The sequence below is a fragment of the Ceratotherium simum genome, chromosome 25 (genome assembly GCF_057802395.1).
Source record: "Ceratotherium simum simum isolate JZ-2026a chromosome 25, ASM5780239v1, whole genome shotgun sequence".
Taxonomy (NCBI): domain Eukaryota; kingdom Metazoa; phylum Chordata; class Mammalia; order Perissodactyla; family Rhinocerotidae; genus Ceratotherium; species Ceratotherium simum.
Genome location: NC_141924.1, coordinates 19,939,173 through 19,953,571, shown reverse-complemented (window position 1 = coordinate 19,953,571; position 14,399 = coordinate 19,939,173). Strand labels below are relative to the sequence as shown.

At 46.2% G+C, this 14,399-nt stretch overlaps 1 protein-coding gene and 1 pseudogene across 2 annotated transcripts in view; both read right to left on the bottom strand.

Annotated features, from left to right (window-relative positions):
• NT5DC3 (5'-nucleotidase domain containing 3) overlaps positions 1 to 8,700 on the bottom strand; it is a 61,916-nt gene extending 53,216 nt beyond the window's left edge. Inside the window, exon 1 of one of the 2 annotated variants that reach the window (XM_087449024.1) lies at positions 8,452 to 8,700. In XM_087449024.1, coding sequence (XP_087305150.1) covers positions 8,452 to 8,638 — 187 coding nt within the window. In that variant the 5' untranslated portion in view covers positions 8,639 to 8,700. The remainder of the gene's footprint in view (positions 1 to 8,451) is intronic. The other variant, XM_087449023.1, reaches the window with a different exon arrangement.
• The window catches only part of LOC147913747 (putative tetratricopeptide repeat protein 41), a 62,542-nt pseudogene continuing 56,834 nt past the window's right edge, over positions 8,692 to 14,399 (bottom strand).

The following is a 14,399-nucleotide window of genomic DNA, read 5'->3' as shown; positions in this document are numbered from 1 at the left end:
AAGAAGCATTGGGGGAAAGAGTGCTCCTCTTCTTCAACCGGCTAAGCGCATTTTTTTAACATTTAGGAAATTAGAAGTTTTACAAAAGGTTTTTTTTTTTCTTTTTTCCTTCCTCTAAAATAGATCTTGTCAATACAGGAATGACACAGTCAGGATCCAGCTGATGGGAAACTGCACACAAATTAACCCACACTGGACTCTTAAGGTGTTCTAACAGAAGTACGATGCTCACCAGGGAAGAACCGATTGCTTCCCTCCACTTTGAACCCATCAGACCACAGGTGGCTTCCCGTGGTGAGGACCAAGTATCAACAAAGGGATATCGACAAACAAAACAATGAAGTCTAAGTGGAGAGGCAGTGACGATGTATGATTGCCATCTTCGTATTTAAGCAGCCATCGTATGGGAGGGGAATTAGAATTAGTCTCTGTGACTCAGGCCATCCAAAACAAAATTGGCAGCCTTGCGATCCTATGGCAAATTCAAGCAGATGCCAGATAGTCACTAACAAGGGCTATGGGAAAAGGGATTCCTTCTGCCAGCAGAGGACTGGACTCTATGGCCACTCGGGGCCCCTCTGGTTCTCTCCTAATTTAGGAATTTCTTTCCTACCTGAAAATGTGAAAATTATTACGTGGCATGTTTCTCTCTCAAGCCTTTCTGCTACTTTTACCTGTGGCCACAGGATCATCAATATCATACACCTAAACAAAAGAAGACTTTTAAATGTATCATGCTGTTTTTAAGACACAAAGCAAGGTATAAAGATAATACAGAGGAACCCACATCCCCACCACCTAGCTCAGGAAATTAACTCCTGAAGCCCTCACCTTCATTCCCCTCCTGCAGAAGAGGTAACCACCGCCTTGATTTTGGTGTTTATCATCCTCCTGTTTCTTGTTTTTTTTTAAATAATTTTACTTATTTATTTTTCCCCCAAAGCCCCAGTGGATAGTTGTATGTCATAGCTGCACATCCTTCTAGTTGCTGCATGTGGGACGTGGTCCCAGCATGGCCGGAGAAGTGGTGCGTCGGTGCGCGCCCGGGATCCGAACCCAGGCCGCCAGTAGCGGAGTGCGCGCACTTAACCGCTAAGCCACGGGGCTGGCGCACTCCTGCATTTCTTTAGACTTTTACCACACACACGTGGATCTCTACAAGTAATCTATAGCATTTTTTATGTGTTTTCAAACCTTTTTATGATTGGTATACGTCTGCAACTTGCCTTTTTTACTATTATTTTTGTGAGAGTCATCCATGATGATATATATGCATAGCTCTAGTCCAGGAGTCAACACACATTTTCTACAAAAGGCCAGTTAGTAAATATTTTGGGCTCTGCAGGCCATACAGTCTCTGTTGCAGCTACTCAACTCTGAGCACAAAAGGAGGCAAAATACATACATATATATATATATATATATATATATATATGAAGGAGTGGGTATGACTGTGTTCCAGTAAAACTTAATATACAAAAACGGACAGCAGGCTAGATCTGGCCCATGGACTGTACTTTGCAATTCTTCCTATAGTAAACATTCTTTCCTTTTCAATGCCATTTCAGTATTTGTCTGATATTAACACCTGCTGATTTTCTTTGGTTAGCATTTGCCCAAGATTATCTGCTCCCACTCTTAATTTCAACCTTTCTGCATCTTTGTTTTGGGGTATGTCTCTTATAAACAGCACCCAGCTAGATTTTGTTTCTTATATCTGATCTGACAATCTTTTAACCTGAGTTTATCGTGATTACTGATATATTTGGAATTACTTCCACCCCCACATTTTACGATAGTTCCTTTTTTTTCTATCTTTCTTTTATCTCCTCTCCTGCTCTCTTTTGCACTGATTTCTATATTGTCAATATCTGTTTAGGTTAACTCACCTGTCTACCATCTCTCCATTTGGGCCTGGGTTGAAGGTCTATTCAACCACGAGGAGTTTGCCGTTGCTTCTGTCAGGAATCCCAGGACACTGTCACCCTGGGACCACTCTTAGTTAATTTCTCAGCTTGAGATTACCAGACCACACAAGCAGAATAAATTCCAACCCAAACCCATGTGAGGACTAGCCTGTGATTACAGGGTCACAGGGAGACACCCACAACCTCCCCCCCCCAAACACAGGAAAAACCTAGAGCAGAGGCCAAGAGAGACGAGTGTCCTTACTGTCTCCCTGCACGGAGGGCAGCGCTCTGGGGGGCCCAGATTCACAGGAGTCCCAGACAGCATGCGGGTAAGGGCCCAAGGCAGCATGTGGGTTCTTCCCAGCAGGCACACCCAATGAAGCCCCACCACACCCCAGGACGGTGACACCGTCAGGGCTGCTCCCCACTCTTCATGTTCAGTCCCTGTGACTTTGTCAGAGCTCAGCTATGCCGTCAAAAGAATGTTCTTTGTACATTTTTCAGCACGTGAGTATCCTGTAAAAAAAGGTTTTTAGACTATCTATCTGGTCTACTAGATTGTTAAAAGCCAAAATCCAAAAGAAGAACTCTAGAACATAGAGGATATCTGTGTTTCCACATCTTCAAGAGCTCAATAAAACACTGGTTTCCAACCCCAGCTTGTGAAAATACAGAATCCTGGGCCCTCGCTCCACAGCCGATGAATCACAATCTCCAGGGTGAGGGCCTCGGAATCTCCAGTTTTGAACAAGCTCCCCAGGTGATTCTGACGTGCCACCAAGATTGAGAACTACTAAAAAAAATTTTAATTCTACGTACTTTCAAAGACTAGCAACAAAATTACCATTTCATCTTCTTTTTTACATTTTATCTCTTTTCGCTTCCTATTGATGCCCCCCAGGATGCCCCAGTGAAAGAAGACAAGGAATTCTAGATTTCAACCCCTCACTCTCTGCTGGTGGGTCACCCCGCCACCTTCACAACAGTTACAGAAACACTCAACACTCAGCAGTAAAAGGCCAAAGACACGTCATCATTCCAGGCAGACTTCTGGATCTTACGTGCAAATTTTAATCCAGAAAACAGTCTCCATGCTGAGTTCTACCTCCATAAACCTCCCACCGCATGTCAGTCCTTCCCACTCTCCTGAAGGGTAACAGAGGTTTAAGTGAGCACTGGGTTCACCAGATGAGACTGAGATGCTCCAGAAACCCCTAAAATTATACACAAACTAGTTTGTGTGTACTTGTGCTATGTGTAACTGTACAAATCTGTATTTTTCTAAAGACAGAATACACAGCTTTCTCCAGATTCGCCAAGGATCCCTGACTCCATTATTCTATATCCCTGTTGCATAGAAAAAGCACATCGTTGCATAGTCAAGCATCTTTGGGTATTATTAATATACATTCTTGTTACCAATATTTCCGAAACTTCCCGAAGTATATTCTTTAGAACCTCTATTTTGGGCTATTACCTCAAAAAAGGGGCTCCATGGTCAAATTTATTTGGAAAGTGCTACACCTACATCCTCCCTCTTGGAGATCCACGTCTTTTAAAGGCTCTGATTCACCAGCTCTGATAAGCCTACCTATAAAGAAGCTTAACACATCTTCCCCACATTTCTTTAACCACATGTCTCAGAAGATGGTGGAACACAGTCTGAGAAACACTGGTCTAATATAAAAATTATCTCACAAGTATCTCCTTAACCCACTGCAGTTCCTTGAGGGAGGGGTTTCCATTTTACACTGATTCGACACATGCTAAGCTTACATCATTGTGCTACACACAGTCCTTACTAAATACATAATTTTTGATTGAGTATTAAATGCTCTCAAGCAAGAACTCTGAAAAACTCCTTCAACATGCTGTAAAAGCTTCTAACACTTCACACTAATCCCCACAGTTCTTTCCACAACTTAATAAACTTCCTAGTCCCAGCAAAGGAACCAAATGTTCTAACTAGACCTGGCTCTGAGATGACTTCTAAAGTGGAGGGAAAAATCCACCAGGCTCTCCAAATGTATGGCTGGAGCAACTCCTCTTGGAAGAGTAGGATGCTTCCATTCTGTACCTAACAGGACACGATAATTACTTGATGAGAGCACAGGGCAGGCCAGAGATTAAGTCCAAAGAAAACGCACACGACATGCAGCATAACAGGAAACAGACCACACACCAATATATCCATCCCTTTACATTATAATCGCACAATGATTTCTTAGAATTCACCATTTTAGGACAAGCTTTCTCAATCTTGGCACCACCGACATTTGGGGCCAGATTATCCTTGGGGTGGCGGGGGCTGTTCTGCGCATTGCAGGATGCAATGCAGCATCCCTGGCCGCCACCACTAGATGCCAGCAGCAGCCCCTCTCCCAGAGGTGAGACAATCAAAAAGGTCTCCACACATTGCCAAATGTCCCCTAGGGGGCAAAACTGCCCCTCCCCCCCAAATCTGGGTGAGAACCGCGGTTCTATGGGAAATTTTTCCTAAAGGTTCTAAACTAATATTTCTTTCCCTAAAAATACAAAGAACATTTTCTTTGAGCTGAGTTTGATACAGGATGCATAAATATTAATGTAGTGTGCTATTCTGGATGGGATCCTGCAGAACAAAAGGACACTAGGTTAAAAACCGAATTAAGTATGGACTTTAGTTAATATTGATACAGATTGACAATGTATCAATATTGGTTCTTTAATTGTGACAAATGTACCATAGTCTTGTGAGAGGTTAATAATAGGGGAAACTGTGTATAGGGTTTAGAGAAACCACATAATTTTTCTGTAAATCTAAAACTAAACTAAAAATTAAAGCTTATTTTAAAAAAAAAACTTTTTAAAAATTAAAATTAAAAAGAAAAAGGGGTGGGAAAGAAAAGGTAAAATAGAGAGTAAAAATCATCTCTTCCCTGAGCAGGCTTCATTCTGGGAAACCTTCAAAGGGAAGACACCTGATCGGTTTGTTTGGATTACCGCAAGAGATCAAATGGCCAGCAAACAACAATCAGGAAGTGAGAAAACAAAATTCTGTTGTCCTCTTGTAAACTGGAAAAAAAAAAAATCTGTATGTTTTGGTATGAATATCAGCATTTCTTCTGACCTCTCATTCTTACAGACACAGCTCAAGTGTCAGCCTCGGCAAGCGTTTCCTGCACCCCAGCATCCCTGAGCAGTTATCTGCTCCGATGTCAGAGCCCAGGGGGCCCATTGTTTATCTCCCCCAACCTGGACTGTCACTTATCTGTCTCCTCATCCACACAACATGGGTCCCAATCTTGGGACAGGCTGGTGCTCAGCCACTGTGGGCCCCACCCTCTCAGACATGTCCATCTGTGAATCAACAGCCTTCGAGCCCACTGCTACATGCTCCGTAAATGCTTGGTGAATGAACACAAGTTCAGCGCGTACACTAGTACAGATTTCAGCTCAAGGGGGCTAGAGATGATGCAGCCCCAGACAGGGTGAAGAAAGAAAAGTCAAACTAAAGTCCCTGTGCTCTCGGGGGGAGACAGGGACCATGTGCTGGGGGCGTGAAGATGGGATGGGGCACCCTGACACCTGATTCACGGACCTGTACCACTTGAAAAGACTCAGACATTATTTAGTCCAGTGGCCTCATTCTACAGAGAAACCAAAGCCAGACAGATCAGATGGCTTGTTCAAGGCCCCCCAGCTAGTTACAGTGCTGCCCTAAGCTGAAGGAGACCTAGACCCTAGAGCTAACTAACCTATCTCCACCTCTTACTAAGCACGTGTCTAAAAGTGAGTTATTTAATAACCAATAACAACAGTTACTCTCTACTGAGCATCTGCTGGGTGCCAAGCCCACACCAAAACTCCTCACACGTTATCCTCCTATTACAATCGAGGAAACTGAGGTCAGAGAGGAAAGTAACTTGCTACCAAGGTCACAGAGCTAATACATCTCAAAATCTCCCTCAAGCTGGGCCTGCCTGGTGGCACAAGCAGTTAAGTGCTCACGTTCTGCTGTGGCTGCCTGGGGTTCGCCGGCCCGGATCCCGGGCGCACACCGACGCACCGCTTGTCAAGCCATGCTGTGGCAGCGTCCTGTGTAAAGTGGAGGAACATGGGTATGGACGTTAGCTCTGGGCTGCTCTTCCTCACAAAAAAAAAATCTCCCTCAAGCTGTCATACTCCAAAATCCCCCTGGGATGATCACATACCAAAATCCAAACTCTGGCCAAGGCTGATCTCTATCGCCAACGCCTCAGCTGGCTCATTCATCAAGCATTGTTCTAAACACCTTCCATGATGGACTCACTCTTTCTTGGCCACAACCCTGTGATGCTGGTACTACCAGCATCCCCATTTCACAGATGAGGAAACTGAACCTTTGTGATGTCCCCAGGTCTCACAGCCTGCAAATGGCAAACCTTATCCATAAAACAAGAAAGGCAAAAATTTTTGCCTGCAGTTTCTTATAAAACATGAAACTACCATTCAACCAAGCAATGGCATGGCATTCAGAGAAATGAAAATGTATGTTCACACAAACACATGTACAAAAATGTTTAAGAGCAGCTTTACTCCTAATAGCCAAAAACTGGGAGCAACCTAGATGTCCTTCAACAAGTGAACTGTGGTTAAACGGTTCACTGTGGTTAAACAATGGTTAACTGTGGTACATCCATACCATGGAATGCTACTCAGCAATAAAAAGGAGTGCTCTATTGACACAATACATGTGACAACTCAGATGAATCTCCAGAGAATTATGCTCAGTGAAAAAAAGCCAATTCCAAAAGATCACATACTGTATGATTCCATCTATATAACATTTTTGAAATGACAAAGTTTTAGAAATGGAGAACAGATAATGCCCCAGGGCTAAGGGGAGCAGCAGGAGGGAGGTGGGTGTGGTTTTAAAGACAATATGAGGGATCCTTGCAGTGAACTGTTCCGGATCTTGACTGTGATGCTGGATACATGAACCTCCATGTGATAAAACTGTATAGATCAAAATACACACACATACAAGTAAAATTAGAGAACTGTGAATAAGATCTGTGGATTGTATCAATGTCAATATCCTGGCTGTGATACTGTACTATTGTTTTGCAAAATGTTACCATTGGGAGAAACTGGGTAAAGGGCGTGCTGGATCTCCCTGAATTCATTCTTACAACTGCATGTAATTCTCTCAATTTAAAATTTCAATTAAAAAAAAATGCCTTGCTGGCCCAAAAGCTGGGCTAGATGATCTGTATTTCTTTCATCTAAGATCTGCCATTTCCAATGTCTCCAAAGCCAGTCCTCTTTCCAACATACCACACAACCACTTCAAAAACTGATGCAAAAGAAACTCTGAGCCAAGGAAAACCAAGAAAATAAGCCCTATTTCATAGAATCCTGCATTGTAAGCCACTTTGAGTTCCCTCAGAAAATTATTCCAATTGGTGAAAATAAGCCTCTTGCCTTCTTTCATTAGACTGACTTCTCGCCAAAAGATGGAAAATGTGATCCTGCAAAAAGTTCTCTCCCTCCAAATGTTCTCTCCCTATTTCTATGTGCCACCTCCACCCCTCCCCCCAAAAAAATCAGTATACAAATAGGATTCTAAATCTTCCCTGAAAGAAGCAGCACCAATGGATTATCACTGGGCCTTACACCAGTTCCCAAATGGTCAGCTGCTACTGGAAGGCAGAGCAGCGCATGAAACAGGACAGTGGGTTAGGGGCTGAGACAGACCAGAGGTCAAGGTGTGACCTTGGCCAGGTTCCTTAACCTTGAGTCTCGCCTTCCCCATTTACAGGATGGGGATGCAGCACCTCCCTTGGAGGTATGGGAAGAATTGAGGGAGACAATCTTTGTGCCTGGCACTAGTATGTACTCGGTTCTCTTTCCCTCTCTCCCCGTTTCCCTTAGTAACAACCGACCCAAGCTGACTTTATGTTCACCCGGCCACAAAGGAGTCACTCCCGGAATCCTCTCCTCACTGAGGTTAGTAGACAGCCCAGAACACTCCTATCCCGGACCCCTCCTATTTCAAACACAGCAAATCTTATCCCATCCCATAAAAAAAAAGAAGGAAAACAGATCAGCCTCTGGACACTGTCACCTGCCCAGCAGCCCGGCTCCAGGGTAACCCGCCGCCTGCCGGACTCGGGCTGTTACTATTATTACTGTTTGTTAATAACAATACCTAACGGTGCGGGAGGGTGACCGCCTCCCAAGCGATGTCTTGTGGACCCCCCGGGAGAGCCCAAAGCGCTTCCAATACAGATTGCCGGCTAAAACATCCCAAGAATTTATAAAACAGCTTTCCGGATAAGCAGAAAGGCAAGAATTGTAAAGTTCCTAGAGGCGCATTTTTCCGCGTCTCCCGCAATGGCACTGCAGAGGCGAGGTCCCCCACAGTGGGGGGTGGGGGCGACCGAGGGTCACGACAGGGGGACCTGCGCGGGCCGAGGGTGCCCGCTTCCCGGCAGACCGCCTCGGAGGGAACCTGGCGCCGCAGCCCGGCGGGAAGGCCCCCCAGGTTCCGGGGGCTCGGGGGCGCCGCCGCACTCACCGTCCGTGCTCCTCTTCGCCTCCTGGTAGCGCTCCCACAGGTAGCGCTTCCTGTCCGGGGCGGTCCCAGGCGCTGTGCACAGGGGCCGGGAGGAGCGCCCCCGGGCCGCGGTCCCGCAGCCGCCCCGCAGGCCCGCCGCCGCCGCCCTCGCCCCGACCCCGCGGGCCGCCGCCGCCGCCGTGGCCATGCTGCCGCCGCCCTGCTGCAAGTGGCGTCCCCGAGCAAGAGCTCTGCCCGCGCTCAGCCCCGCGGACTGGCGGGCAGGCGGCTCCCTGCGTCGGAGCACGTGGCGGCGCGGCCCCCCCCCTCGGCCGTCGGGGGCGGGGCCTTGCGGGGGCGCGGGCCCTGGAAGGGGCGGGGCGGGGCCTGGGAAGGGGCGGGGCGGGGCCTGGGAAGGGGCGGGGCGGGGCCGGGGAGGGGGCGGGGCGGGGCCTGGGAAGGGGCGGGGCGGGGCCTGGGAAGGGGCGGGGCGGGGCCTGGGAAGGGCGGGGCGGGGCGGGGCCGGGGGCGGGGCGGGGCGGGGCCGGGGCCGGGGCGGCGGGGGCCAAAGCCGAGCTGGCTGCGGTCACTACTTGACCCTGCTGCGCGCGGACGTGGTCGTGCGGTGGGGCGGCTGCCCGGTCACGCTGAGGCCACATGGAATGGGATGACTCGTCGTCGGCCCTAGGCCACGAGATGTGACCCCGGCGCCGCCCGCCGAGGTCCGCAGCACCTTCCTCCGTGGTCTCGGGCTGTCCCCCAACTCTGGCTGCACTGACAGTGCGCCTCTGGCCCCGGCTTCAGGAGGTGACCTCACTCCGCATTAGTGGCCTCTGAATTCTAGATCCTCCCTGGATTGCGGGGACGGGTCTGAAATGTCCCCGGATCCCCAGTTTGGATCCTTCCGGTGCCGCCCGTGACGGGGCAACGGACCGAGGCCCCACACGTGGGCTCATGTGTTTGAAGGGTACCCCTGCTGCTCAGCCTAGAAGGCCAGTGCCCCTCCCGAGATTTCTGCCTCGCAAGGGAGACCCGCGGCACACTGCCACCCAGCTCTTGCTCCTGCCCCCGCTCACGGGCCCAGTGCACCTGTCTTCTCTCAGATCTGTTTTGTGCCTTGTGGTTCCACCAAAGCCAAATACTAAACAGTAACCCCCACCATGAGACATTTCTGTGTGGACTGAGTCAGACATGCCTCCTGCAGGAAAGACGGATGCGGCCCACCCAGAACCCGGCTGAGCATCACTGAACTGCGAGGACTTCCCAAACTGTTGGTTACTGTTGAGCCGGGCATTGGGTGGAGTACCAGGAATAACTCAGAAGGCTGGCACTCTGCCTGGCAGACCATACTGCCTTATGTGAGATAGGTGGGGCATGATTTAAGAAAACCGAAAGCACTAGTGCATGCTTAAATTGTGGGCTGGAGGGGTCAGGAGATGCTTCATGGATAAAGGTGGCCTCTGGGTTAGACCATGACAGACAATAATAACTACTATTTATTGCTGTGTGCATTATCTCATGCAATCCTCTCAGTAATCCTGAAAAGTAGGTGCCATAATTTCTCCCATTTTATGAGTAAGAAAACTGAAGCTAAGAGAAGTGAAATAACTTTCATAAGGTCACACGGCTGAGTACATTCTTCCATTCGGTTTCCTAACGTAGTAGGTAGGACTTAGCTGGGTGACAAGGAAGAAGGTAGCCAATAAGTAACCCTTGACAGTTAATGGGTAATATCTTACAAACCACTGATAAAATGAGAGGCAATTAAAATGTTTACAACAGATATAACATCAAATCCATGGACTCTGGTACTTTAAACTTACTTTATGGTTTTAGTTTATTCCAATTCACATCTTTTCTTATTTATGTTTCATATAAAAGGCTTGGTGAGAGCAATTGTAAATTTTTTTACATAGAAAATTAATTCATAAACTCAAAATAGATAAACTATACCAATGTAACAGTAACACAATTAGAACTTTAATAACATTATTTCAGTATATTTTTAGTTATGGAACCCTGTAAGATCAACTTTCTTGTACCTATCCTAAAAATGTGAATCACTGAAAAATTGTTCTTTTTAGCTAAAATCTATTACAATAGTTTAAAGGGCTAAACCTCAGACCTTGATTATCATCACTCCTAAGAGTCTTAAAGGAAAATATCTCATCAAAGAATTCTAAACAAAGACAAGTAGAAAAAAATTAGACACAAAAGAGCCCATGATAATTTTTATTCTTTATTGGTATCATTTGAGGTCTTCAACAGTTTTGTTTCAAGCTGAGATCTTCTCTGCAAAAAAACACTTCTGAGGAACTGAACTGTAGTCTAGGCTATGAAAAAGCCACTCTTCCGAGATGAGCTCAGATATGGATTCCCAGGGATTGTTTGCGCGAAGAGGCCGTGGGAGGAGATGCCAGTAAATTGCAGCGGTTTGGCCTTTTCCACTCATGCTTTTAGCTGACAAAATCCTTTGCTGTGAAAGCTTTACTGCACCATCCATTTTACCCAAGGATAAAATCTTAGAGGAATCTTTCTTTCTCTTTGATGCTTCTTTTTCTGGGCCATTCCATATTTCATCATTATTTCTTGTCTTCTGTCGGGTCTTTTCCTCAGCAGAAATGGAAATAATGGGTCTTAATACATTTTTCCCTTTTCTGGAAGCACATTTTGATTTATCTGAAACTGTATGAGGTGCCAAGTCTGTCCTTTCAGCCCTCTTTAGCTTATCTGCATTCATGTACATTGCAGAGCTCACTGTATTAGAACTCTGAGCACTGTGGTAGCTCAATTCAGCAAGTGCTCCCATAATGAGGCACCATTCCTAGAACCCTCAGAACATTGCTAGATCATGTCTTGAGGCCAATATCTCCTGCCCCAGATCTGCTCAGTTTCCCTCAGAAGGCTGCAAAAGATCAGAGGTTGTCAAGAGGTCATATATATAACATGAATAACCAGAAGCGTATTTCTTTTTGAGACATAGAAGAGGAACTCACTGCAGGATTCCATGAATCAATGAATGAGAAGATCCCAGGTAGGTCACCCTTAAATCAAGTGATCTGTACAGATAGCCCACTGCCTCAGTCATGACATGATGACAAGAGGCACTTACCAATAACTGACCTGCTGGATATTTGAAAATAAGAATATTAGGGGCCGGCCCCGTGGCTTTGCGGTTAAGTGCGCGCGCTCCGCTGCTGGCGGCCCAGGTTCGGATCCCGGGCGCGCACCGACGCACCACTTCTCCAGCCATGCTGAGGCCGCTTCCCACATACAGCAACTAGAAGGATGTGCAGCTATGACATACAGCTATCTACTGGGGCTTTGGGGGAAAAATAAATAAATAAAATTAAAAAAAGAAAAGAAGAATATTAGAATTTTTAAAAATTACTCCTGGCTTCACATATTTAAAAGAGAAGGATAAAAAACATTTATAAAAGGTGGCATTGGAACATCACCTGTCGAGGTTTCCTGCCAAAAACATTTAACCTGAGTCTAATTATAAGGAAACAGTCAGACAAATACAAATTGAAGGACGTCGGGGCAGGGAGGGTAGGGCAGAACCTGACCTATACTCTTCAAAAATGTCAGTGTTTTGAAAGACAAAACAAACCTACTGAAATGTTCTAGACTAAAGGAGGCAACCAAAGGCAATGGAAGATCTTACATAGGATCCGAAATCAAAAAGTAAACAGCTATAAAGAACATTTACTAAGACACTTCGAGACATTTGAATATGGATTGTATGTTAAGATAATAGTCTTAGGTAATGGTTAAATTTCCTGGGTTGCATCATTGTATTGTGGTTATGCAGGAGAATGTCCTTGTACTCAGAAGACACATGCCGAAGTATTTAGAGATAAAAATGTCAGATCTGCAACTAACTTTCAAATAGTTCAGAAAAAAGTATGTGTATGTATGTATGTGTCTGTGCATTTGTGTGTGAAAGAGAGAAAGAACACAAATGTGGCAAAAACATTAACAATCGGTGAATATAGGCGAAGGGTATATAGGTGTTCAGTATACAATCCCAGATGCCATTGTCAATAATTTAATATGATTTTCTAAAATGTGTTAAAAGTAAAAAAAATATATATATATTTTACAATCTAATTTGCAAGAGGTACTCATTTATTCATTTTACCCACTTACAAGACTGCTTTTAAGGGGCTGAATTTATACCATTGATTATAATATAATGTAAGGCCAGTCCACGTAGGACAGCCATCTGGATACAAGATAAAGAGACTGCCGGGTATTTAACGACAAAAAACACTGACAGATGACCCAGCCAGTGTCCCTGTATTAATTATAATAATAACTGCAGTTTATGTGAGTAATTACCATCTACCAGGCCTGTGTAATCCTGTAACGTGTAAACTATCATCACTTGTCTTTTTTTATCATTTATTCTTTTTAATAGAACACACATCCACATGGTTCAAAAATGAAAAAGTATAAGGATACAAAGTGAAACATCTTTCCCATCTCAGTCCCCATCTGTGCAATCTGCTCCTAGAACATGTGTCCTTCCAGAAAATTTTTAGTGCGTGTTCATTGACTTATAAAGATGAGAAAACTGAAAGACGTTAAGTAACTTGCTCCGGCTGGTGGTAGAACAGTCTCGAGTGGGCCTCATCCCCAAGCCCATGCCCTTGGCTGCTACGTTAGGCTGCCTCTTCCCTCAGACCAGGTTGTCCTTCTGAGTATCAGCTGTGGCTTCTGTTGGAGTGTGGCTCTGCCTCATGAGTCATAGCCCGGGTCTCATGTTGCCCACAGCTACATCTGAAATCTGATAAGGAGTTTCAGCTTTTGTCTCTGCTTAGCAATCTGTGGCTCTTTTTCTTCTTTCTGAATTATATTCATGGCTCCCTATGATGTTCCCAGTTGCCCCAATCTAGCTCAGCAGAATGCACTTGTGAATTACCCCCACTCAGGACAGCCACAGTGCATTTGTCTTAACTGGCTTTAAAAGGTAAAGTGAAGGGGCCGGCCTGGTGGCACAAGCAGTTATATGCATGCGCTCCGCTTTGGCGGCCCGGGGTTCGCGGGCCTGGAACCCCGGGCGTGCACGGATGCACCGCTTGTCAGGCCATGCTGTGGCACTGTCCCATATAAAGTAGAGGAAGATGGGCACAGAAGTTAGCTCAGGGCCAATCTTCCTCCGCAAAAAAGAAGAGGATCAGCATCGGATGTTAGCTCAGGGCTGATCTCTCTCACAAAAGAAAAAAAAAAAGGTAAAGTGAAGAAAAATAGAACCAGAATGTCTCATGTGGTGGCTGAGCAAGAACTCATTCTCAGAGATCCTCTGGACGCCAATACCCAGATCCCGCAGACTGTTCGTTCAGCCCGAGGCCCTTTAAGAGGCTCTGACTTGCTTCGGGATTGAGATTGTCACACGGAGTGGCTGCTGGCATATTTCAGGCTCCTGCTCGCCAGACTCTCTCTTGGCCACGCACCTTGGTTCCCCAGGCCCCTTCACCCTCATGACCCATTCTAGGCCTGTACCTATCACCTTGACCTCAGAACTTTCTTGGACACAATCTGATTATTTCTGGCAGCAAGCACAGTAGCTTCTAGGAAAGGACATCTTGCCTTGGGCCCAACCCCCCCAGTCCACCATCCTCCCTCAGGGTGGGTACCAGCTGGGCAGCACTATCCAGCCTGGTCGGTCCTCCCAACCCAGGGAAGAGGAAAGACCAGGATGGGTTCATTTATTTATTTATTTATTTTAATTTTATTTATTTATTTATTTTTCCCCCCAAAGCCCCAGTAGATAGTTGTATGTCATAGCTGCACATCCTTCTAGTTGCTGTATGTGGGACGCGGCCTCAGCATGGCCGGAGAAGTGGTGCTTCGGTGCGCGCCCGGGATCCGAACCCTGGGCCGCCAGCAGCAGAGCGCGCGCACTTAACTGCTATGCCACGGGGCCGGCCCAGGATGGGTTCATTTAAACTGAAGAGAAGGCA